At 52.6% G+C, this 25,207-nt stretch overlaps 1 protein-coding gene across 1 annotated transcript; it reads right to left on the reverse strand.

Moving 5' to 3' along the window:
- Positions 1-6,066: 6,066 nt before the first annotated feature.
- Positions 6,067-23,976, reverse strand: MCM3 (minichromosome maintenance complex component 3). The gene is made up of 17 exons (XM_019537176.1): positions 23,858-23,976; positions 21,744-21,856; positions 19,573-19,781; positions 19,214-19,344; positions 18,200-18,438; positions 17,611-17,719; positions 16,124-16,277; positions 15,861-15,992; positions 15,295-15,503; positions 14,650-14,824; positions 14,037-14,163; positions 12,302-12,452; positions 11,719-11,859; positions 10,989-11,092; positions 10,151-10,245; positions 8,479-8,554; positions 6,067-7,913 (listed from the first exon to the last, which is right to left on the reverse strand). Exons 1-17 carry the CDS (start codon positions 23,936-23,938, stop codon positions 7,715-7,717), a joined length of 2,445 nt encoding a protein of 814 aa, XP_019392721.1. The 5' UTR covers positions 23,939-23,976; the 3' UTR covers positions 6,067-7,714.
- Between the last annotated feature and the right edge of the window lie 1,231 nt (positions 23,977-25,207).

Raw genomic sequence — 25,207 nt, forward strand, 5'->3', positions numbered from 1 at the left:
GCGGCTTTGGAGTTGGTGCCCCCGCCCAGGCCTCGGGTTCCTGGACAACGACCCATATTTTCGCGTAGGGGGCATGCTTGGGTGGGATGGGCTTCACCTTTCCCCTAAAGGCAAGCATGTCTTCTCTGCCAGGTTGATTGATCTCGTATAGCGTGCTTTAAATTAGCTTTGCCAGGGGATGGGGCCACAGGAGGACACCTCCCAGCCAAGACAGGTGATGAGCACAAGAAGTACCCAGCTAAGTGACAAGGGTCCGGATAGTCCGAGGAATGGGGCGGGGGGTGGATGGACTGATAGGAGGTCTTAAATGCCTCTACACTAATGCTCAAAGTATGGGAAATAAGCAAGAGGAACTGGCCCTCCAGATAGCTAGTACAAACCTGGACATAATAGGGCTGACTGAAACCTGGTGGGATTCAACCAGGGGGTTGGACTTGATGATCTACTCAGGTCCCCTCCGCCTCTACATTTATGAACCTATGAACCTATAAGAGGCTGGGTTAACTGTGCAGTATGTGCACGCTCCACAGAATAAAGGATTAACTGGGATAAGCTGGAGAAGCGGTCTGAAATCAATAGAATGAAATTCATCAAGGAGATGGGCAAACTCCTGCCTTTAGGAAGGACTCATTGGAAAGCACCACAGCAGAAAAAGAGGATGGCTGGGAAGGCTGCAGCACTGCCAGAAATGATGTCGGGGGGGGGGGGAGTCATAATGGACCTAGCTGAATAAGTCAACAGTACAATATTGTTGAGGGGAAAATAAAAGTAATAGTTTGCTGGGATATACAAAGAGGATTGCTCCATGCAAGTCGCAAAAGGCGACTCTTCCATTTTATTCGGCACCAGTGAAGCCTCACCTGAAGTCCTGGGTCCAGTTTTGGGTTTTGTACTTTGAGACAGACTAAGTGAAGAGTCCAAATGATTAAAGGTTTGGAAAACAAGATAAATCGGATGAAATGCTAGAGGGACTGGGATTGCTTAAAGTAGAGAAAACTAAGAAGGGGGGAGATAAAAATTCTCCCATGCAAAAAAGTTCTGACAAGGAAAATGTCAGTCAATTATTCTGCATCCACAGGGAGAGGACAACCCCCGCAACAAAGGTTTAAATTGCAAAAAAATTAAAAAAAATAAAGTGTGATTTAGGATAGATGTTGAAAAGTATTTTCTATTAGGAGGGTAGACGAGCACTAGAACAGATTAGAGGGGTTGTGTGCTCCCTTTCAGGAATTGCTTAAATGTAGGTTAGACAATTAGTAGTTTTGGAGGTTTTGGTCAGGACTGGGCCTGCCTTGGGCAGGAAGCTGCACTAGATGACCTGTTCAAGTCCTGTTCAGGCCTCTTGTTCTGTAATTTTATAGGCGTAGCTGAACCCGAGGCACGTCAGCAATGGTATATGGCATGGGAGCCGCATTTTGCAGTTGGGACATTCAAGTTCTCAGGCATTTGGGGTGGGTTTTTTTAACGAAAAGGTAAATCCTCTACAAGACATCAGCTACCATGTTCCCGTGGTCGAATCCTTATCTACCGTATGGAGACCTGGGTTTAATTTCTGGGCTTGCAGTCATCGAGGCACTAAACATCTGGACTCGGTCTGGCCTTTGGATACTGCCTAAAAGGGGTGGGGGGAGGAAGATCTGGGCAGCCTTCACTCCTGCTGAGGCATATGCATTGATGGTCCCGGTGACCTCTCATGCATACACCAGGATCCAGAAGTATCGTTTTCTGCTACAGCTAAGTGCTCCACAGGAAGAAACAGCTTTCTTGCAAACAACTTATTGAGCCCAAAAGCCTTTTTGCAAAAAAACGTATTGAGCCCAAAGCTCAATGTTTCCCAGAAAAAAGATTTTGAAAGAAAACATATCTTTTGACTAGAGCCAACGATGAATAAGATGGGGTCATTTCCCCTTCATCACATCCTTGGATTCACCTCAGAGGTCACGTTATTCCTGCAAGCTGAAGAGGGCTGGGGTGCTTACAGTTCAGCTGCGATCTGTATCTGTCCGACACCACTGCTTGATAGTTGCTGGGGAGATAAGAGCCGATTTCCATCTTGTTTTGTGCGGGTTGACTCACGTGTGGGCTGTGGATTTGATTTAAACAGTTTCTCCAGAGCAGGAAATACTCAACCTCTCAACCTGAAGCAAGATAAAGCCAGCAATACCCAAGCCCTGCAAAAAAGTGATGGTCCCTGGGTGGAGCTGCCCATCTCTCTCTCTCCCAGCAGTGCATCGTTGCTGACCAGGGCAGGACGCGTGGCAGAGCTTTGCACTACAGTATTTAAGTAACAACTGGCTGGACTGACCTTTCCACAGAGAATTTCTCCTGGAGAGGCTGCAATCCTGCCTCTGTTTATATGGGCAGATAGGCTGCTCAAGTAAGGCAGGCTGGGAGAAGAGCAGAACCTCTTCTGCCCATTCTCCGAACAGCACACTGAGGCTGGAGGCTGGGATGTCCCATCCCGATCCTGCGCAAGAGAACAGCGAAGCAGCGGCAGCAATGCCAGCTGCAATGCCATGGGATCCAAACACCCATTGACTTCAGCTCCCCTCTTTCACGGCAGTGCCATTTCTTACGGGTGCGGAGCAATGTCCTCCATGGGCGATAGGCAGGGATCCGGGTTCTCTGTTTGCTGTGGAAAAATGCAGATAGTTCTCCTGCAGCAAAGAAAAAAAGCTGTTTTTTCTCCTTTAATGAAGACAAATATGGATTTCTCCTTTAAACAAGAAAAGCCTGGGAAACAGCGGGCCGCCGAGTTCCAGCTTGCAATAGGCTGCCTGGGGCTGGCGAGGAGGCAAGGGGCACCACGTGCATGTGTGCGTGTACATGCACACGGCAGCCAAGCAGCAGGAGAGAGCAGCTCCTGCAACCCCCTCCAGGTACATCTATGGGGCGGTGGCTTGGGAGTGAGGGGCAATAGCATAGGCAGGGGTTGGGAGAGAGCAGGGGGAAGGGGAGCTTTGATTTTCCGTGGTAAAAAACCAAAACACCAACATTTCTAGGTATTTAGATGTAATTTTTTTACAATGATTGAGGAACTGGTCAGCTTCCAAAATCACTTTAAGCCTGTAAATACATCAACAAAACACTGCATTCAACTGATACCTATGCATATAGCAGCATTTCATTTTAGTTGTGGATTTGGGGGCTTAAATCAGAGCATTTGCTATTTTAAAACTGAGAAAACCTGGATCCCTGGTGATGGGAGATGAAGCATGCCCTGACCACCCATTTGAGGCAGCAGGTAGAGGGTTTTCCAAACAAATCCTTGCGTTATACTTGGGACACACGACTCCAATTTTACAGGTCAAAAACCTTTTAATTAGGTAGATTAAAAGGAGCAGGGAGGCCAATCACAGGATCTAGACCAGTAGCAGACATGGGGTTTTAATTCTGGCTCCTGGGCCTGCTTTTGGTGAACTCCCTATGTCCTGGTCCCAAGGATTGGTCTGACAACCACCTGCAAGTTTTATGGCAAATGAATGTCTCCACCCAACTTCCCGGTATCCAGCACAGACCATTCAGCTACGTGCCATTGTCGCCAAGATCCCCGGGAGCCAAGCCACAGCAGGTAACACCGTGCCTTTTTGCAAACATCCCTGCTTGCAAGCCTCATGGCTAGGGACCTACCAAATTCAGCTGCCCCCTTTCCAAGATCTGGAGCCAGGCCCCTGGGGGCCTGCCAGGAGTGCAGCACGGTGCAATGGTGCAACCTGCTCCTGCTGCACCGCACTGTGCCATCTCACGCCATTGCCAGTGGTCAAGCAGCTTCAGCCAGGTGGCTCCTGCTTCAGCTCCTGGACACTTTCGCAGGAGCTGAAGCCAAAGCCCCGCGTGCTGGAGCAGGAGCAACTTCCAACAAGCTGCAGCCAGGCAGGTGCTGCTCTGCACCCTGTCTCCAGCACAGCTCCTCCTCTTGCTCCTGCTACACCGCGCCGCACCACTCCCGGCAGGCGCCCGGGGGTCCAGCACCAGATCCTAGGTTATTGCAGGGCCCTTGGCACGGCTTTACGAGCACTCGTGGTGCTCGGGCCAGGTGCTGGATGATTGGAAGGTAGCCTATGTGGTCCCCATCTTTAAAAAAGGGAGGAGGGAGGACCCAGGCAACTATAGGCCCATCAGTCTTACCTCAATCCCAGGGAAACTCTTTGAGAAGATTATCATGGAGCACATCTGTGATGAGCCGGCCTCAGGGATGATGCTCAAGGGCAACTAGCCAACCTGATTGCCTTTTATGATCAGGTCACGAAAGCCCTGGATACAGGGGTAGCAGTGGATATAGTCTTTCTGGACTTCAGCAAGGCCTTTGACACCGTCTCCCACCCCATCCTCGTTAAAAAACTAGGCGACTGTGGGATTGATGCCTACAGTCAGATGGATTGCAGATTGGCTGAAGGGTCGCACTCAGAGTGTGGTGGTGGACGGGTCATATTCGACCTGGGGGGAAGTGGGCAGTGGAGTCCCCCAGGGCTCGGTCCTTCAGCCCACACTGTTCAATCTCTTTATCAGCGATTTAGATGACAGGGTGAAAAGCACCGTTTAAATTTGCTGATGATATCAAAATTTGGGGTGAGGTGAGCACGCTAGTAGGGAGGGAAAGACTGCAGCAAGACCTGGATAGGTTACAGGGGTGGGCTAGCAAAAACAGGATGTGCTTCAATACTGACAAGTGCAGGGTGCTGCACGTGGGCAGTAGGAACCAGCAGCACACTTATAAGATGGGAAACTCCCTTCTTGAGAGCACGGAGGCAGAAAGGGATCTTGGAGTCATTACTGACTCCAAGATGAACATGGGCCGACAATGCGAGGTCACGGTTGGCAGGGCTAATCGGACCTTGTCCTGCATCTACAGATGCATCTCGAGTAGAGCCAGGGAGGTGATCCTCCCCCTCTATGTGACGCTGGTCAGGCCACAGCTGGAGTCCTGCGTCCAGTTCTGGGCACCGCACATCAGGAGGGATGTGGACAGCCTGGAGAGGGTCCAGAGGAGGCCACTCGCATGACCGGGGGCAGCAGGGCAGGCCCTACGAGGAGAGGTGACAGGGCCTGAACTTGTTCAGCCTCCACAAGGAAGGCTGAGGGGGACCTGGTGACCATCTATAAAAACTTACTAGGGGGGACCAGAAGGGTTTGGGAGAGACCTTGTTTCCCCTCGTGCCGCCCCCCCGGCATAACAAGGAATAACGGCCACAAGTTGCTGGAGCGGAGGTTTAGATTAGACATCCATAAGAACGACTTCACGGTCGGGGCGGCTAGGACTGGAACCAACTTCCGAGGGAAGTGGCGCTGGCTCCTACCTTGGGGGGTCTTGAAGAGGAGGCTTGATGTCTACCTGGCCGGAGTCATTTGAGCCCAGTTTTCCTCCTGCCCAGGTGGGGGGTCGGACTTGAAGATCTACAAGGTCCCTTCGACCCGACTTCTACGATCCTACGAACTGGAGGCAGGGGCACAGAGCAGCACCCGGGCGGCCGGCAGGCACTGGTGGGAGCGTGGCGCCAATTGCTCCAGCACCAATGAGGGGGGCTCGGTGTGAACCGTACTGCCCAGGGAGCTCTGCCGCATGTGCCCCACACCTTCTTCCCCTCCGCTACAGCAGGCTCCCAGGACTTAGCAACCAGGCAGCCCTTGGGGCAGGAGCACTCTCCCTGCCCCACGCCCCCTTCAAGGGGACTTTTGGCAGGCTTTTCTCCATCTCCAGAAGGGGAGGCGGGGAGCAGAAATAGGAACTTGCCTCCCCCACAGTCTACCCCCTTCCCCACCCCCAACCCTTCTACGAGACACTTTTTGCCGGCTTTGTTTTTCCATGAGGAACCAGCTATTTCACAGGAGACTGCCAATTACACGATTCCCACGAAATCCTGCACTTGGCAGGTCCCCACTCATGGCACACTTGGGAGAAAGGTTTCCCCCCTGCTAGTGTAAGTCGCCCCTATAAAAAGGGCACCAGCTTGCATCTTCAGGGCTCCGCGCATACATGCAGACGTTTGTTACATAGGCAAAGGTGGCTGCAGCTAGGTAAAGCCTTAGTCCACACACCACCTGCAATGCAAGACACCAGACATAACTTTGACATTTTATTTAGATGAGTAGGTGTTTGTGGCATCGCTGGGACAGAACATGGGATGGAGATCACCACAAAGCAAAAAACACACAGTGTTGACTACGCACACACACAGTGAAACCCAAGGACCACATCCAACATATACCTTCAGAGCCCTACATGAAGGGCAGCCTCTCTGCCCGTAGGCACCTCCCATACCATGAGTAATTTGCTCAGGGCAGGGTCTGTTTAAAAACAGAGTACTGGCCAGGTACATCTGCAGAGTTTTAAAAGTACAGACAATCCTCTTATGGGCAGCTGATGTACAGTCTCCCAGAAACCCCAGCGCAGAGAGTCTTACAAGTCATTGCTCAGAAACACATGCTTTAAAAATGCTTGCAAAGGAGTTTGCACCAGCTGTTGGCAGGGCTTGCAAGTCTTCTGGGTCAAGTTTCTCCAAAAGCCAAGTGATTTAGGAGAATAAGTCCAACTAGCCTCCAATGGGAGGGGGATGCTTTTCCCTGCCCCCATTTGTTTGAAAGGGTTACCTTCCATCTCTACTATTAGTGAAGACTTTCAAGTGGGCACAAAAGTTTTGTTCTACTTCTTGTATAGGCAGAGCCCGCTGTAGCAGACAAAGGAGATTCGGGACAAAAGGTATGAAACAAAAATTTACAGAGTTTTAGTATTGCTGCAGCCTTAAAATTTCCAGATGTGCAGAACCCGTTTTGAAGCCCATTATCAGCTCAGCCGCTCCTGACCTTCTCAGGTCCCTGCCTGTCCACCTGGCTTTCAAATTTCAGCCTGGACTATAAGATTCACTCATCATGGGTCTATTTGAGTTGCTGCAGAGTCAAATGCTGCATAGCAAGAGGATATTTGAATCCTGCCTGCCAAACACACCGGCCTCTTTTTAGGCTTTAGGCACCACCACAAAATTGGCAGCTGAAATCTAATTGCTGGGACAGCTGATGCTGAGTTTGTAGCACAGGGAGTCAGAAGAGAGGACCAATAATCTAAACTTGGAAACTGAGCCACTTCAGTTATGAGTCAGAAATCATGGGACCGCCAGTCACTTTGACAGCATTTTACTGGCACTTCAGTAGTCTGACTGATAAATCCGTGCTTTACTTAAAGTTAAAAACCATCACCACCCACTGGTGAATTTATTCACTGCTATTTTGAAAGAAAAGATCCAGACTTCAGATGTGGATACGCTCCAAATAATAGCAGCAGAGTTGAAGGTTTTACCTAAACAAGACACTTCTGCTCTGTAAGAATGTTTGGCTACAATGGCAACAACTTGCATCCCCAAAAGCTAAGGTGCAGGTCCCAAATCGACTTTGCTGAGGAGCAGCTGAAGCTTTCAAGTGCACTGAACACTCATGTAGAAGACTAGGGATGTGCACATAAAGCCTTTTAGCTGCTTACAAAAATTAAAACAATACTCCAATTCTTTTGGAATCAATGCCACCAAAAGAGACCGTGTTAGCTCAGGCCGTTTGAAGCCAACTACATAATCCTTCCCAGGCTCCACTAGAAGGTAGAGAACAACTGCTGGCATTCTCCAGCTGGAGCTCGGGCTAAAGAAAGCGGCAGAAAAGTTCAAAATGAGTCTGAGGATTATTACGGAATAAGACGTTCGTGAGAACTTGGACTCTCCTACCCAGAAGATCAGATCAAGAAGACAATGTCATCCGACAACATGATCTGGTTGTCATCTTGCATGCGTTCCAGTGCCACCTTGACTTCAGCAGATGAAAACGGATCAGGATTGTCCTGGTTGATGGACTTCATCAGGGTCTGCAGCCCTACGGACTGCGCGTGAGAAGCTTTGAACACTTCCAGGAGGGCTGCCTTGAATGCCTTCAGCCTAAGCGAGCAAAAGGAAGGTCTGCTAGAATCGAGAGCTAAACATAGGACGCTCTCTTCCCTGCAGCACCAGGTCAAAATTTAACACCCATCTACGTGGTCTTCTCCAGACCAAGCCTCACCCCACTAAAGAAACCAAAGACTGGTGTCACCGACTGCTATTGGGTTTATACCACAGTACAGTGTTTCCTACACCGTAATGGGGTTACGCCCCAAAGTCAAGTCAGCCATGCTCACGCCATCCACTGATTCTCTCCAAAAAAAACTTGTGCTTCCCCACCCCGCCATGCAAACATGAAACCATCGCCACTTCCTGGGCATTCATGACGAGTCTCCCATTCAAGTGCTGACACAGGCTGACCCGGATTAGTTTACAAAACCTGAAGCAGGCTGTAATCTAAGATGAGGATACGGGCCGCGCTAAGGATCAAACTCCTATGCAGACGAGACCCAGGGCCCAGGAAAGGCATGCAAGCTCTTGGACGGATACCTGTTGAAAGTGCTTCTGAAATGCAGACACCCATAATGGGCCAACCCACCCACTGGTTCTTTAGCCTGCCACGCACCTTGACTCAGCCAGCTCAGGCTTTGTAGCCCCACCAGTCTCTGCAGCTTCTGGAGTTTTAGGAGTATGTGCCTGGACTGGAAGCAGAGAATAAAGAGAAAAGATTTAACCAGCCAGCAGTGAGGAATTGCACTCAATCCCCTCAAACATCCGTGCGCATGCAAAGGGTGGTAAAGCACTGCTGCAACTCAGGGTCAGGGTTACATCTTAGTCTGCATCTGTACAGCACCCAGCAAGTCACAGGTGCCAGACACTGCCCCAGAAAAAGAAAGTTATCCCTTTGGGAGCATTTACAGAGTGGGCTGCAATTCACATTACAGGTTAACTGTTTGCACTGGAGAATAAAGGCACACTGGCTGCTCCCGTAAGGACCCTGGATGGTTCTCTTGCAGCATCTGATAAAGCGCATGAGCTTCAGGTCATGATAGCTTGTGCTATATCACATCTATTTGAATTAATCTAAGATGCAGAAACTACCACATCCTTTGCTCTCATAACAGCCATGCTAATCATTAACATCTGTGAGCCAAGAGTCATAAAAGGAAGGATGCCCTTGGCATGGGAGGACTACAGCAGCATCCCTCACTGTATTTATTTAGTGCCAGCTCTGTTATCATGCATTTTGGAGAAGCAAGGGCATGAAGACACTGCTACCTCTGGATACTCTGGGGCATCACCCCAGTGCTCTGTCCAACCTAGGTTGTTTGGACATCTTCAAATCGGGTGCCCCCAGTGCTGAGAACTGTCCCATTGCCCATTTGATCTCACCCTCCCTACCCCCCATGAAAACACCAGGATGGATGTAGTGCTGTCAGTCACTCACAGTGCTTGGAGAAATGGCCCTTACAAAGCCCCACTTGGATTCATAGCACAACATGAGTATATAAAATGGCACCACTTGGACATTGACTGGACAGCTGTTTCAGGGCAGCATCACCAGCAGAGAGGTGGGGGCACCCATTAGAGCTAGTATACTCTGGAGGAAAATCCTACAGCAGCCTTGTGGCATGAATGTGCCCCCTAAAATGCCTCACTGCCACCTTGCAGGGTTGCTACACCATGTCAGCTCACTGACTGGCTGGGACAAAGCCCAGCAGATCATGTAAATTGGGAGCCCCTTGTATAGTCTGCCCAGTATGCTTCCAGGTTGCATCTAAGCCCCAGTGCCCATAGCTGGGAATCAGTCTGGGACATATAGGCACGCAATCTTGAACCCAGGGCTCCAGCCTGACCACCGTGGCTGCTCCTCCCGGCAGCTCACCACCCAGCCTGGCCCGAAGCCCCTGTTAGGGCCTCGCCCTCTGCCCACCCCCATCCCCAGAGGGCCCATTGGAGTCAGCTGACCTCCACTTCTCCCTGCCCAGGAGCAGGAATGATCTGGGCAACAGGGCTCAACCTGGTCCCAGACTGCCTCACTGTGCCCTCCAGCTTGTGCTCCAGCTATGCTCATACTCCTGGCTTCTCGCCCCAGTTTGCTTCAGCTCCACTCTCTGCCCAATCCCCCAGCTTCCTGACTCTGCCTGTCCCTAGACCCCACTCGCAGGCTGAGCTCCTGCCTTTCTGACCCCACTTGTCCCTGGAACCTGCTCCCGACACCCATCTGCACCTGGATCCCAGAGCAGCCCCAGACCTGACTGCACACAACCCAGCGTGACATCCCAGAAGACGCTCACCTTCTGGCATCTCCTCTTCTGCATCGCTAAAGTCATAGGGGTCATAAGAATCTCCCTCCTTGCCATCTTGGTCCTGAGAGGCTGACTTCCTCCTCCTGCCGGGTAAGAAAAGGTTACTCTTATGCCTGCTACGCAAGGCAACACCTCCTGTCCTTGAAGAAACACATGGTGGTCTCCTCATACCACATGGTATGAGGAGACCACTAGGCAGCGAGGGGCTACTCTCCTATCATTCATGGGACCGCATGCTAGTATCCAAGACGATGTACGCGGGTGCAACCCGCAGCATGGCACACAGCGGCCCAGAGGCACTGGCAGGCTGCACATGTGGTCCTGACACTAGCCACAGCCACACCATCTTGCAGACTGCTGAAATGCCTTCAAGCCTTCAACTACCTGCAGGGGGGTTCAAAAGAGGATGGAGCGAGACCATTCTCAGGGGTGACAGACAGAACAAGGGGCAATGGGCTTCAGTTGCAGCAAGGGAGGTTTAGGTTGGAGATCAGGAAAAACTCACTCACTAGGAGGGTGGTGAAGCTCTAGAACAGGTTACCCAGAGAGATTCTCCATCCTTGAAGGTTTTCAAGACCTGGCTAGCTGAAGCCTTGGCTGGGATGATGTGGTTGGGGCTGGTCCTGCTTTGAGCAGGGGGTTGGACTCAATGCAACTTCCTGAGTCCCTTCCAACCCTCATTTTCTGTGATTGTAAGGCACAAAACTTTGCTCAGCCCAGACTGATCATTGCTGGGAAATGCATTCCTGGAGCAATTTGGTCAAACAGCAGGGGCTGGTCAACGGTGACAACTGTGGCATCCAGATTTACACACAGACACCCCTACCTCTTTTTCTTTCTCTCCGCTGCCTCCAGCTCCTCCTCCTCCACCTCATCTCTCTCCGTGTCATCATCCTGCTGCTTCTTGCGCTTCTTCTCCTTCTCTAGCACCTGCAGAGGAAAGCGAACCGCCCAACACGAGCAGGTCAAAGCCAGCACTGACACCAAACTGGTGATATAGTCACTCAAAGCAGCCAGAGCAGCAGGCACACTGGAACAGCATTGGCGACGGTATGCAATATTTTACACAACAGATGGTTTCAGCATCTCCATGTGCTTTCCGTCCAGTGCAGGCTCAACACCCTGAGAGATGCCGCTATTCCCTGCATTTGACCACAGGGAATTACAGCACAGGCAAAAGCAGCATCACCAGAGGGGGAACCCAGAAGCCCAACTCTCTGCATCCCAAAACCACTGTGCTCCTCGCTTCTAAGGGCCTGGTGCCGGCTCCAAACACAGCGAAGATTCAGTATAGTCTATTTGCTTCAAGGCAGCAAGCCAAGCCCCTAAACCTCGCCTGCCCCGAGTCACAGCGGCTAAGAGCAATCGCAGCCAGGAGCACGTCACAGCCGGATCCTTAGAGGGAGGCTCTACCATTTTCTCCAGTGAGAGCCAGAAGCAGATGCAGAGGGCACCCAGCTCCTCCAAGTCCCAATGTAACGGCGCCCTACAGTATAAGGCTTTGGCTACAAGGGCCCACTGAAGGGCAAGGCAGCCCTCCCTCAATGCACTCTCACCTTCTTGAAGTAGGCAAATTGCACCAGCTCCACGGCCGCTTCAGCGTCCTGCAGGTCAATGGTCTTGCTCATGCGGGCCTTGGCGTGGGCTGTAGAGAGCCGGATGAGCGTCTCCAGCGTCCGGGCCGTGACCGGGGAGGTCTGGGGAAGGGCAACGGAGGTGGGGGAGAAGGGGGTCACACAATAGCTCCATCCATTGCAAAACATGTTGGCTGGGCTGGGAAAAGCAGGACTGAGGCAGGCAGCGGACAGGGCCAGCCAGAAAACCAGGGTAGGGACCATGCTTGGCCCATGCAGTGGGGCTCCAGCCTCAAGCAGAACAAGTGCTACAGCCTCAGCATCCAGCTGGCTAAAGCAATGAAAGCTGTGGCTCAAGGCTGACCGTATGCTTTCAGAAAAAGGGCAACAACCCAGCCTGGAGATTCAGCCTTGCAGTGAGCTTCTCTGGGGTCCTAGCAGATCGCAGGCCACAATTCAGGGGCAGAAAGCAGGCAGCTCAAAAGTCTGCAGCACCCCGAGAGAAGCAGGGGGCTGCACCGCCAGGCAAGCCTCAGCTCGAGGGTAGTCTGCCTGGATCGCTCACCCTGGCCACATCGGAGCTGATCTGGTCCTGGCTGCGGAGGCGGGAGTACTCCTCCGCGATGTAGCTGGCTGACTCTTCAGTCAGAACGGGCTTGATGATCTTGGCCACGTGGATGTACTTCCGCATGAACTCCATGCTGACGATCTTCTCTCTGCCGGGGACACGCATACCCATGTCACATCAGGGGCGAGTACATGGGAAGCTTCACGCAGCCCTTTTCTCACCTGCTCTTTATGTGAAAGGGACCCCAATAAAAGGCGCGCGCGCGCTCTCAAGGCGGTGTATTTTGCACGCACACGTGACACTCGGCAAAGGGATACTTCTCTGTAGCCTGTGCTACAGGTTGGGGCACCGTGGCGGCAGCATGGCACCCCAGAGGTGGGGAGAGAAGGCATTCTCCCATGCTGCTCAGCAATGCAGTACCGTGCAGTACAATTTTGGGCCTCACACTTCAAGGATATGGATTGATTGGAAACTTCAATATCTTCATGAACAAGCTGGAAGATGGGCTGCATTGCACCCTCAGCAAGTCTGAAGATGACACCAAGGTGGCGGGGGGAGGGAGTAACAGATACACTCAGGGGTAAGGCTAGGATTCAGAGTGGCCTGGACACATCGGAGGAGTGGGCCAAAAGGAATCTCACGAGATTCAACAAGGACAAGTGTCAAGTGCTGCACTTAGGACGGAGCAATCCCATGCACCAGTGCAGGCTGGGGGTGACTGGCTGGGCAGCAGGGAACAATAAGTGATTATGAGCCAGCAGCGTGCCCTTGTTGCAAAGAAGGCTAATGGCATCCTGGGCTGCAGTGGTAGGTGTGTTGCCAGGAGGTCCAGGGAAGAGATTCTTCCCCTCTATTCAGCACTAGGGAGGCCACAACTGGAGTCCTGTGTCATGTTTTGGGCCGCCCACTACAGAAAGGATGTGGGCAAGTTGGACACTGTCCAGTGGAGGGCAACCAAAGCGGTTCGGGGCTGGAGCACATGACTTTTGAGAAGAGGCTGGGCTTATTTAGTCTAGAGAAGAAAAGGCTGAGAGGGGATTTAATAGCAGGGGGGCTCCAAAGACACGGAGCTGGACTGTTCTCAGTGGGGGCAGATGAGAGAACAAGGAGCAATGGTCTCAAGTTGCAGCAAGGGAAGTTTAGGTTAAATAGGAGGAATTCTCTCACTAGGAGAATAGTAAAGACACTGGAACAGGTTACCCAGAGAGGTGGTGGAAGCTCCATCCTTAGAGGTTTTTAAGACCCAAATAGACAAAGCCCTCGCTGGGATGATCTAGTTGGGGATGGTCCTGCTTTGAGCAGGGGGTTGGACTACATGTGACCTCCTGAGGCCCCTGCCACACCTCCCTTCCTATCGGTCCACCCGAAAGGCGATTATGGAGAGGATGGAGATGGGTTTTTCTCTGTGGCTGCAGGGGATAGGACTAGGAGCAATGGCTTGGAGATTAAGAGGAACTTTCTGACTCTCCAGGGTGCTCAAGCATTGCACAGGCTGCCCAGAGAAACTCAGGAATCACCATCCCTGGACATTAAGAGCAGGTTAGTCTGATACTTGACTGGGATGGTTTAGTCAGGTATGGTCCTGCCCTGAGCAGGGGCCAGGCAAGGCAACCTTGCGAGGTCCCTTTCAGCACCTGCTTTGCTATGATCCTAAATCCCTGGGACCTGGAGGCACAGGGGCTGGCCCTCTCCACTGGCAGCAGACTCAACCACCCCACACAAGGACACTCACTTGCGCCGGCTGGGCCCGTGCAGAAGGTTGTCATGTTTCTCATACACCTGCAGCTCCTGCTCCTCCTCCTGAATGAAGTCGGGGTCTTCTGTGGCCAGGATCTCCACGGCGCTGCCCAGGGGCATGGCTGCAGGGAGAAGGCACGAGTTTAGGTGGGACTGGGGACAGCAGCATCTCCGCACCCTTCGTCCGACCCCTCAAGGGACAGGCTCATAAGGGAACCTAGAAGCAACTATACCTACAGCTTGGCTAAGCCCTGAAATTGGCTGGCACTGAAGTGAGAGACACTGCAGGCTGGGAACGGGGCTAGGAATGATGGGATAAAACCATAATAATTAGGCCAAACAGCAAGGGAATCTCCTTCCCAGAGAGGCCTTGTTTGACGGCAGTCCTCAGTGACAATGGCTGCCATGCAGGAAGTCCAGCTGCCCCCGCTGCAGCCCCCAGGCCTGGAGAGGACAGGCAGGCAGGGCTGTGGCACTGTGCGGCAGGAAGCCGACTGGGGTGTGCGGGGGTAGGAGATGCTGGAGAGGAGTCTCAGCTCACGGGTAATGAAAGAAGCACCAGCTTTTCAGACAATGCACGGGGCTTTCAGAGGGAAATCTGAACTCACCGTCCCCATCCTGCTCATTGGGGCCCCGGTACCGGTGCATGCGCAGGACGTGGTCCGAGATCTCCCGATCCTGCTCTGGATCCATCTGATCCAGGACAATGAAGAGCAGGTCAAATCGGGACAGCAAGGAGTCCTGAAGGCCGATGTTCTCCATGGGAGTCTTGTACTGATCGTACTGCAAGTAAGGGCAGCGAGTTGTTAAAGGCAATGCCGCCACCATCAGCCATGCCTGGAAATCTCAGCTTTCAGAGAAGCAGGGAGACCCCAGCACAGCTGAAGATGGGAGGGAAGGGGGCAGTTAAGGGCAGTAATGCCCCAGCTTCGCAGGTCTTTTCGCACGCTGCCTTCTCCATAGCCGGCCGCAAGCCGGGTGCTCAAAACTATCTCCAACGTGGGCTCTTCCAACCCTGACTCCCCCCAGCCCCTTATTTGAACTGGAAGTCTGCACTGCCTGGAGTTTCCCCCAGGGTCTCCTGGCCAGCCCACTAGTCCGGTCCCAGAGCAGATGAGACAGATGAGTCTCCCGGAAAGGAGGATGAGAACTGCACCCTATTTGGCTTCACATGCTCCCTTCCTGATCTCCAGCTCTTGGCAACAAGGCAGTTCAGGCAGCCCCCGTGGACAATCAGCCTTCACCCCACTCACCCTGCCGTAGACAGGGTTGGCCGCGGCCAGCACGCTGCAGCGAGCGTTGAGCCGGGCGTGGATGCCGGCTTTGGCGATGGTCACGCGGCCCTGCTCCATCACTTCGTGGATGGCCGTGCGGTCGATGTCAGACATCTTGTCAAACTCATCGATGCAAACCACACCCCGGTCAGCCAGGACCATGGCACCTGCTTCCAGGCGGCGCTCCCCTGATGGAAAGACATCGGGGGTGACACCCAGCCAACATCCCCAAACCCTCCAGCAGGCTCCCTCTTCTCCCTATGGGTGCAGCCATCCCCTTCAGCCCCAAGTGATCGTGGACTGACACAGTCCTGACTTCAGACCCCTTCTGCCTAGCTCTCCTCAACAAGAGGAGCCAGCCAGGGGCAAGAGGCAAGCAAGACACAAGCAGGACAAACCTTCAAAACTGAACCTGGGGGACAGGAGGAGGAAATATAATCTGATTCCCAGCAAGCAAGGAAGGATGCAAAGACTACAGAAACCCTCCCATTGCTACTGCACCCCACAGCACATCCCCCCCAGACAGGATCCAGCCTGCCCCTTACCAGTCTCCTGGTCTGTGGTGACAGCTGCAGTCAGACCCACCCCAGATGAGCCCCTGCCAGTCGTGGCGATGGCCCGGGGGGCTGTGGAGAGCACGTACCGCAGGAGCTGAGATTTAGCAACCGATGGGTCTCCTGGAAGGGACAAAGCCGTGATCACGGCCCGGTCAATCACACCTACTTTGAAGCTCAAGCAAACCTAAAATCATCATCATAGGATCCCAATGCCACCCTGGGGGTCTGAAAGCCAATTCCCTCAGCCATACCTATCAGGAGGACATTAATGTCCCCTCTGATGCGAGTCCCATTATCCAACACTTTCTCCACCCCGCCGAGCAGCATGCACAGAATCGCCTTCTTGATGTACTCATGCCCATGGATACTGGGGGCCAGGGACTTGGAGAGCTGGTCGAAGATGTCCTAAGACAGAAGAAGGGAGGGTACAAAAATAAGGAACCCCTGGCAGCAAGAAGGGGAGATCAAGCAGCTCAGGCTCTGTTAGGCAGGAAAGGCAGGGACTTTAACTGGTAACATGCCAAGCCCATTCCCCTTTGCAGCTGGGACCAAATCAAGAAGAGACTCAGCTGCTTCGATTCCCTGAACCATTGGGGACAACAGCTGAGCAGCAGAGTGGAGTATTCAACATCAGTGATACAAGGGGAAGAGACCGTTTCGTTCAAACACGCCGGTCTTAAACCGCACCTCCCTCCAAAAAGGACAGAAGGGAACTGTTTTCAACACGGGACTAAGCCAGGGGTGTGCAAAATACAGCCCGTGGACCAGATCCAGCTCACCAAGGGATTTTATCTGGCCTGCAGTGGATCCCTCAGCCCCATTCAGCTCAGGCGCCATGCTGCGTGCAGCTGGTCCCGCTGCCAAGGGCGCAGGGGGCTGGGGGCACACGGCAGCCGACTCCACTTTGCGGCAGCGGTGGCTCCTTCCAGCTGCCATTGCCAGTGTCACCACTGCCGTTGGACCCATCCTGCCAGCACCCACCACCGGGGCACCAGGTGCAGCAGGCAGGCAAGCAGGGTCTCCGTGGGACAGGCAGGTGGAGCGGGGGCCAGGATCACAGGGCAGTGACAGCACGGGGCCAAGGCTGCAATCCACTCCCCACATGGCAGATCGTGACCAGCTCAAATTGAGTGGGGAGCGGAGAACATGCCTGTGACCCAGCCCCTGCTGCCCCCACCCCAGCACAGGCACACTGTTTAACCCGAGAGCCTGACGTGGATGCTGGGTGTGTTGGCAGATAGCCCCAGACAGCGATTCTCAGTGAAGAATTCTTCACACACAGACCTGAATTAATCTATCAGTGCTAAAGCTTTCAGGTGCAAGACCAGACCCCAGTGCTAGTCATAAGAGATTAAAATCACCACCTCCTCCCTTAAGGTAGTGTCCGCACATCCCTTTGTAGAAGACTCCTGCAGCTTAAACAACCCACGCACAAGACGCTGCTAAGACCGGAAGGTGTCCACGCTAAGCATCCATGAGAAGCAAAGGGACTTCTTTAACGTTGGCTCATGGGATAAGCAAAAAAAAAAAAAAAAGATACAGCATCACCAGTTAGACTGGGGAAGAGTTTTTCCCCCACAGTGTAGGAGGCAGAAGTTGAAGTTAGAGCCATTAGAAACTGGAAGCTGTATTAAAATACCCCTAGAGATCAACTCTCACTGAGACCAGGCCAGCCAGCTTACACAGCTCTCTGCCTCTAGGTCTCTCTCAAGAGCATATCTGAAGACAGACTTCATACCTTTGAGCGACTCTTGCTAAATCTCTTGATCTTGGCCACATCGGTAGCAGAATAAAGAGGCCGAACTTCCTTGCTCATCTGCTTTACATGGCAGGCGATAAGGATGGTCCTGGAGAGAAGGAGCTGGGTCATTTCACTTATTAAAAAGGCCTAGCCCACGAGTAACCCTTCAGACTTTGCCCTACAGCCCCCAGCAGTAACCCAGGGCTCTTTCCACAAGCGTCAGGCATTCTCCATGTGAAGGAGTCTTGGTGAGCCTGGGATAAACTTTATCCTGACACCCTCTCATCAGCTCAGCTAACTGAACCACGAAACTGCTCTTGAGAGTTTGTACTACCCTTTGTGCCCACCGGGAACATAGCACCGCACAAAGCAATCCTTCCAGGAAAGGAGTCAGTCACAGGATTTAGGGGTTTCCAGAGTCCTGGCTTAATTCCAACTTTATACCACAGCCTCACTTCATCCCACCACCCCTGAAGTGGTTGCATCTTGGAGGCAAGTGAATTGTTTCTCCCTCTAAACGCTGGGTCCCTTTTTAGGATGAAAGCAGCCATAGAAACAGGGGGAGGCTGGACAGGCACAGACCCACCTGAACGTGCCTGAGGTGTAGCCCCCTTTCTTCCCTGGCAGGCAGCGGTACGTCCCCACAACTTGGATCCGGTCCCCTGGCTTCACCTTGTCCACGAGGTCATCATCCAGAACGATGTCCACAGAGCGGGGCAGCTGCCCAGCTGGTGCCTTCTCAGGCATCTCCTGGATGGTGATGGTCTGATGGTCCTTGTAGACAGACAGGCCAAACTCCGTCTCCAAAGGGTTGTTTTCTTCATCCTGGAGAGGAGATGAGACAACACTAGTGAGACCCCTTTGTCCAGAGCAGAACAAGAGGATTTTGCAGGGAGAGAAGGGAAGCAGCAGTAGGAAAAGGGGGTAGGGAGATAAGGTAAAGGGCCTTTCCCCTAGTATTTCTCATCCTAGACACCTTGTCTGTGCTACCCAGACGTCTCTCTCCATGCCCTGACCTTGGCCTTCATGGAAGAGAGAAGCAACCATGGACCACTTGCAGAGAGGTCTCATGCAACAGACCTTGGAGGAAAAAAAAGGGTTGGTCCCTAGCAGCCCTTTTCCACCCCCCAGAGGCAAGCGGAGCAACACTGGATCCCATCCAAGAGGATGTCTACACTGTACTGTAGCAAACAGTCAGGTTAGCTCAGGTACCCACAGCAATATAACCACAGATCTCATCACAGGCGACTTATCCTGTAACTAGGGTGAACCACAACCTACCGAACTGCAACCTACCTCAGGTACCTCCACACTAGCTGTGGCAGGGAGGATGGTTGGGCATGGCTCCACAATAGGGGCTGCTCATGCCTCTGCCACAAAGCAGAGCCTATAGGCAGCTGCCACTTTAACACAACAGGGTTACGTCAGATGAGTTCCTACCCAGTGGCTATAAGGGACTAGAGGGGGTCTAAAAAAGGAAGAAAAGCAGCAGCAGCAGGAACTCAAATGCTTAAAGCATGAGCCTCTACAACATCTCCAACAGACGCTGCTCAGCCTCCATGTGCGGGACAGCATTCACTGCTGCCTCCCCTGCACTCACCTTCATGGGGTAGACGGAGCTGGAAGGGAAAGCCTCCAGCGACGTCATGTCCGTGTACCGCCGCTCGATGGTCTTCTTGGTGGCAGGGCAGTAATGAACGCTGCGGACAACCTTGGGGCGCACCAGGGAGCCTGTGGCCAGGGTATGAGGTAAGGAGAGGGCAGAAAACAAAGTGAGGAGGGAAAACACCATGTCTGCCCGCACCAGCCCAGGGGTTCCTGCTGGCCAGTCATGCCCCAACAGGGCACAATTCTGGCCACCGTCTGCCCCATGGCTTATTTAACCCCTAAGGACCAACCTAACTGTCTCCAACACCCAAATGTCATGCTCCAGGGGCCCAAGCTCCCTCTAACACTCACATTTGGTGACAATGCCCTCCACACAGACAATGCAGCTGAGGAAACAGGATGTCAACGTCCGGGGTGACACGTGCTTGGCACCGAAACTGCCCTCGAGCCCAATGTAAAACTCCTCGTACTGCTTGGCATAGGTGGCATCGATGGATGCGACAAAGTCCTTTAGGGCCCGCTGGAAGGCGAGCAGCTCCTCAAAGGCGTTATTCAGGAGCCTACGGCAAGAGGAAGGCGGTCACTTCTGCTGTGAAGAGGAGGACCCGGCCAGCACAGCCACAGCAAGAAGGCACCTCCTTTACGCTGGAGTAAGTCCCAGTACCTTCATGGAGCAAAAAGGCTGGGAGAACAAGGCAAACAAATGCACAGAGCAGACGCCACAGCCAAAGCACCACGGTGTACGCTGGGGGAAGGCAAAATCCAGTCCGTGAGCCGGATCAGGGTCCTGGCCGCAGAGCCCCTCCCCACCCAGCTGCGTGCCTGGCTGGATCCACCATTTTGCTCACCCTGGGTGTATGCGCAGTCAAGGGCACCAGCAGTTGAATGCACCCGGCACCCAGACGGAGGCAAGAAAGCATCCATATACACTTTCTGCAGCCCTCGGCAGAAGTGGGGAGACCACCCGCCACAGAAGGGAGGGCTCTGCCGCTGCACAGGAGCCAAGTGCAGAGGCTGGCAAAGCTGTGCAATGCAGACTGAACTGGAGAGATTGTGGCCTTTTACATCACGCTTGAGACCTCTCTGCATCTAAAGCAGACAAATCCACAAAACTGGCCCCAATGCCCCTCTGCCTCCTAATTGTCTTGGAAACTTTTGCAAGCATCAATCGCAGCATTAGCTTCCGCCAAGGCTCAGCCATTTGTTGATTTTAGTACCACAAATGCTTGCACGCTAGGGACTGCTGCACAGAGAATAGCTCCCATGCAGGGAAGCGGCAATCCCTGCATCTAGCTCTGACACAGACTTCACATTTTTACCTCCTATAGGAAAGGAGACAGGAGCCTTCTTTATTACTGCAGACAGACTCATCCGTCAGCCACATCCACAACAAATCTTCCCTGCCATAATAAGTGCCATTTTTGTTCATGTATTAACCCGCTGTAGCGTTTTTGTTGTACCATCCCAGTGGAGACAAGGTACACACAGTTCCCTACTCCCTTGCAACAGAAAACCTGCAACTAGTCTCCAACAGATGCTTACAGAAAGACAGGCCTATTTGTTGTGTAATAGGGAACAGAGGCTCTAGGCCCACGAAGACAACTACAGGCCCCTCTCAGAGAGGTCACTAGACACATAACTAATTACAGGGGACAACAAGAGAGAATACAGGGATGAGAGTGATGGTCTTAGGTTATCAAGAAGGGATCTGAGTGGGGATACCGAGTGGCCAGCACCCACTGATGTTCAAACAAGAGTAAGGAACCAGTGGATGCCATCCAGTGAAACTGCACTTGGAAACGTGAGCAGAGGAGTGATGAGAAGATGGTCCCGCAGCCATGTGAGTTTCTCCTGGCCAGAGCCTCCTTCCTGGTCTGAGAGATGGCAAATAGAGAAGATAAGCATACCTGATGTGCCAAGGAGATCTTGGGTCTAAGTTCGCCAAGGAAAAGTATAAGCCCCCCTTAAAAAGGGAGGTCACTATGGGCACATCAACTGATTTCTTGGGGCAAATAAAGAAAACAAGGAGGGAAGTGAGGTCAGGGGTTAACTACTAAGGATGGAGCTACCAAGGAAAGTACATTGACCACGGTCTGCTGCTTCCTTAAATGAGTGCAAGTGCAGAAAACAAGAAGCACGTGTTGCACCTCTTTCTTGCCACTGAAAAGCCTTGGAGAGAGGGAGGGAGAACAGCTTAACCCTTTGGCCTGTCTGCAAAGTTTTCTACCAGGAGAGCCGTAAGATTTCCCAGTTTCTGCTCTGCATATCTCCAGTTGTTGGGATGCCGGAGAGGTTTGACAAACACTTGACTGGGTCAGATAGGGATGATCCTACCTCGAGCGGGGAGTTGGACACAATGACCCCCTGAGGTCCCTCCCAGCCCTCCTTTTTTATGATCCTATAGCACTTGGGATGCCGTTCCCCATGTCACTTCTAAACCCAGCATGCAGAGGACAGCACTGTGCAGCTGGAGGGATGCTGGGCTCCCTTTGTTTCCCGATCCTTTTGCAGGCCACACGTACCGGCTGGCCCGCTTCTCATTCTTCCTTCGCAGGTCATTGATGCTGACGATCAGCCGATACTGGTTGTCGCTGATCATGTCCCGGACTTTGCCTTGATAAACACCCTGATCCTCCTGCAAAAGACACAAGGCGAGAGCACGGTCCAGCTTAGAAGGCAACGTGCTTGATTGCAGAAACCAGTAATGGTTTTGCCAGCCCCAAACTGCCACCAATCCCCAAATGTCCTGGTGGTAAGGAAGGGCCAGGATTATGAACACGCTCTCAACTCCCTACCCTATACTCTACATGCACCCCCTCCCAAATCCTTAGTTGATTAACTATATGAAACTGTGCTGGTGTCATTCCTCCCTTAAAGCAGCACAACTTTGAGTTTAGCTTAGATCAAGCACAGTGCTGCAGCACCACGGGGTGCCTTGTGCTTCTTTTAAGCGTTAGCACTGTTCAGAGGCACGTGCAGGGTGGGGTGCAGTGTCCCCCACTTTTTCTTCTTGCTCCAGCCAAGGTTTAAAACAAGCTGCCTGGTAGTGACAGTGACATTTCTCGTCCAGCCAACCGATTTCAGGGCTCATTATATTCTACCCGATTTCTTCTAAACTCTTCTTCCACCGGTGTTAACGACCATCCCTCTTTTTTAATGGTCTTGATGTTCCACCAACCAAGCTACCCTTTGCTCTGCCATTGTGGAGCTGCTCCTGCTAACAGAGCCCTTCTTTCATAGCCCTGACAGGCTGTTTTTAACTCCTTCCAATAAAGTTACATTTGTTCTTGCTAAACTGAATAATTTGGGCCCTGAGCATATTCATAGTTTCTTTTTCCCTGGAGAAAATTGTGTGCTACGTTATACAGGATGACAATCACCCGCACCCCTTTTTCAAAATCCTAGATCCACCCTTGACATTATCTGCCAACACGATTCATGACACAAAAAAAACTTAGAGATCTCAGAGAGGAATCCAGAACATTACAATTGCTCTGCCTTGTTGTAGGCTGAGGTTTTTGCAACCAAAAAAATTGTTAGTGCAGCTCTATTTCCATCTTCAAGCAAAAAAAAAAAAAAAAGGTCACAAGAGAGAGCCAGTAAGGTGCCTGGAAGGAAATCATGAACAAATTGCAAACAAAATAAAAAGTGCCGTTATACCCCTTCACAAACCCATGCTGCATCCACCCCTTGAATACCTGGGTCCTTCACCATAAGAAGGTGATAAAAGAACTAGAGACAGTCCAGAGAAGGGCAACAAGGGTGACTGATGAGCGGCATAGAGGGGCTTTCATATGAGGTGAGACTAAAGAAGCCAGGCCTGCTCAGTTTAGAAAGGAGATGCCTGAGGGGGGATGTGTAAGGATTTACAAAATACTAAACAGTGAAGAGAAAGTCAATAGGGATTAGCTATCTCGCCGTACAAGAGCTGGGGGGGTGGGGTGACAAAATGAAAGTAGCAAGTTTGCAGCCACAAAAAGGAAGTTACTTGTCACCCCGCCTGCAACTCAAGTGTGGACTTGATGCCCCCGGATGTAGCGGGAGATGAGTTTTGCCAGCTTCAAAAAGAGACTGGACCGCTGCTTGGAGCAAAGGGACCTCAGCAGGGGGGCTAAGGGAGAAGCCTTGGACTCGGGCCTTCCTGGACCATAAATGCTGGAAACTGCAAGTGAGAGAGGAAGAGCTGGGGGGGGGGGCAAACCCCCCCGTCAGACCCAGTTCACCCTCCCTTCCAGCATCCGGCCTACTTCATGCATACAGTTAACATGAATTTGACTTCCCCCAGAGCAGTGGCTAGCCCCGTCATTATTAGGGGGAGTATTGGGTGTCCGCCAATTAACTTGGGGGGTCAACTAGAGAGGAAACAAGGATGGGAGCAAGGTCATGGGCTCCTAACGAATCCCAAGGAGCCCGTTGGCACTGCCCAGTGCAACTCTGCTCAGAGAGGAGGGGCATGAAAGGGGCCCCGCAGTCTCCGGGACCCTCCCGGCCGGAGCCTCCTTCCTGGGTAGAGATCACAAATGTGGCCAGGGCCAGGAAGGGGGTGATCAGGAGGGCCCAGGACTGGCTGGCAGCTGGAAGAATTAATTTAGAGGTGATAATTAATGAAGCGGGCCCCTGCAAAGCCCCTCCCCACCTCATCGTCCAGGAAATCCAGGTAGTCCCGCTGCGCCTCCCGCAGCTCCGCATCCTCCAGCCCGGCCGCGGGGAGCGCCATGCTGCCGCTTCCCGCGCGCTACAACCAGCGCCGCCCCCTGGCGCCAAAACTCGAGACATTTTCCCGCCAGACGCCAAGGCTCCGCCCGCTCCCATTGGCCAGCCCGGGAGCCACCGGCCAATGGGCGAGGAAGCCGGCCCGGCAGCCAACATTCCAGCGCTCCGGCCAATCAGCGCGCGCGGAACGTCGGCGCACTGGGAGTCGCCGAGGCATGTTGCTGGCGCATGGGTGGAGCGAGAGGCATTGTGGGATGTGTAGTGTCCGCCCCCTCCTCAATGGAGGCTGCGCAGAGAGGGGGGCGTTGCATGCTGGGAGTTGTGGTCCTGGCAGGGTGCACGCTAGGAGAAGCAGGCCCTGGATGGGTGGTCTTCGGGCAGGGACCTGGCCATGCAGGGTGGGCCCCGGGAAAACAGTGGGGGAAACGCCCCTGCCCGGCTGCGGGCCCTGAGTTTTCTGCAGCACAAACACTCTTCTCGTGCTCTTTCAAAACAGTTCAAGTTTGCAGGTGCCAGGCCACGAGTTTTCTCACGCTGACTTCTCTTGGCTGGGTAGCGGTTTCGCGTAGGATGCCTCGTTTTGCAGGGAGCAATGGCTGCAGGAGGGGCAACATTCAAGCGTTTAGACCTTATTCAGCAGCCAGAGCTAGGCCGAGATGCTTTTTTTTTTTTTAAACCTTTTATTACAAAAACTGACACTATCAAACACATTAAGAAAAACAACAAAGAAACGAAACCCACCTGAGGTTTCACAAAGTTAATACAAACTCACTTTCACAAAATTTCCTAACATTCACAGAAGAAACAATACCACTTGTGACTTACTGAAAACCCCATTTAGAAATCGTTTAACTTGCTTCTTATATAATTCCAAGTTTCCTCACCCACTCTTGGAGCGCCTTATCCATTTTATCAGAGGGGAAAAAAAAAAAAGAAAACAGGCACTATTAAACACATTGCCGCTCGATTCTCGTTTGGGCCCCCCCACCACGACGGTCCCACCTCCCAGCGCTTCTCCAGATAGCCATAATTTCTCCCCCAGGGGATCCCACACTCCTGTAGACCCAACACCTGTGCGTCCAGACCTTGTAAGGTGGTATACATTGACTCCCATCTCTGTCTCCCCTATACACTTACATTTAAGGATGCTATAGTCAACGCCATCATGGCTATTTTCCAGACAAAAGCCTACTTCGTTAAACATCCGATCCGCTACTGGGATCTGAGCTGTCTTCCCCCACTTTCCGCATCCCCGTGGCCCTAGCCAGATGTT

The sequence above is a fragment of the Crocodylus porosus genome, unplaced genomic scaffold (assembly GCF_001723895.1).
Source record: "Crocodylus porosus isolate Cpor-Errol unplaced genomic scaffold, CroPor_comp1, whole genome shotgun sequence".
Classification (NCBI taxonomy): domain Eukaryota; kingdom Metazoa; phylum Chordata; order Crocodylia; family Crocodylidae; genus Crocodylus; species Crocodylus porosus.

Coding starts and splice junctions, on each gene's coding strand:
- MCM3 (XM_019537176.1), bottom strand. CDS start 23,938: ATGGCGCTCCCCGCGGCCGGGCTGGAGGATGCGGAGCTGCGGGAGGCG. Junction 11,093..11,718: donor AATTTGCCTACTTCAAGAAG/GTGAGAGTGCAT, acceptor TTTCCTCTGCAG/GTGCTAGAGAAGGAGAAGAA. Junction 10,246..10,988: donor GCGGAGAGAAAGAAAAAGAG/GTAGGGGTGTCT, acceptor CTTACCCGGCAG/GAGGAGGAAGTCAGCCTCTC.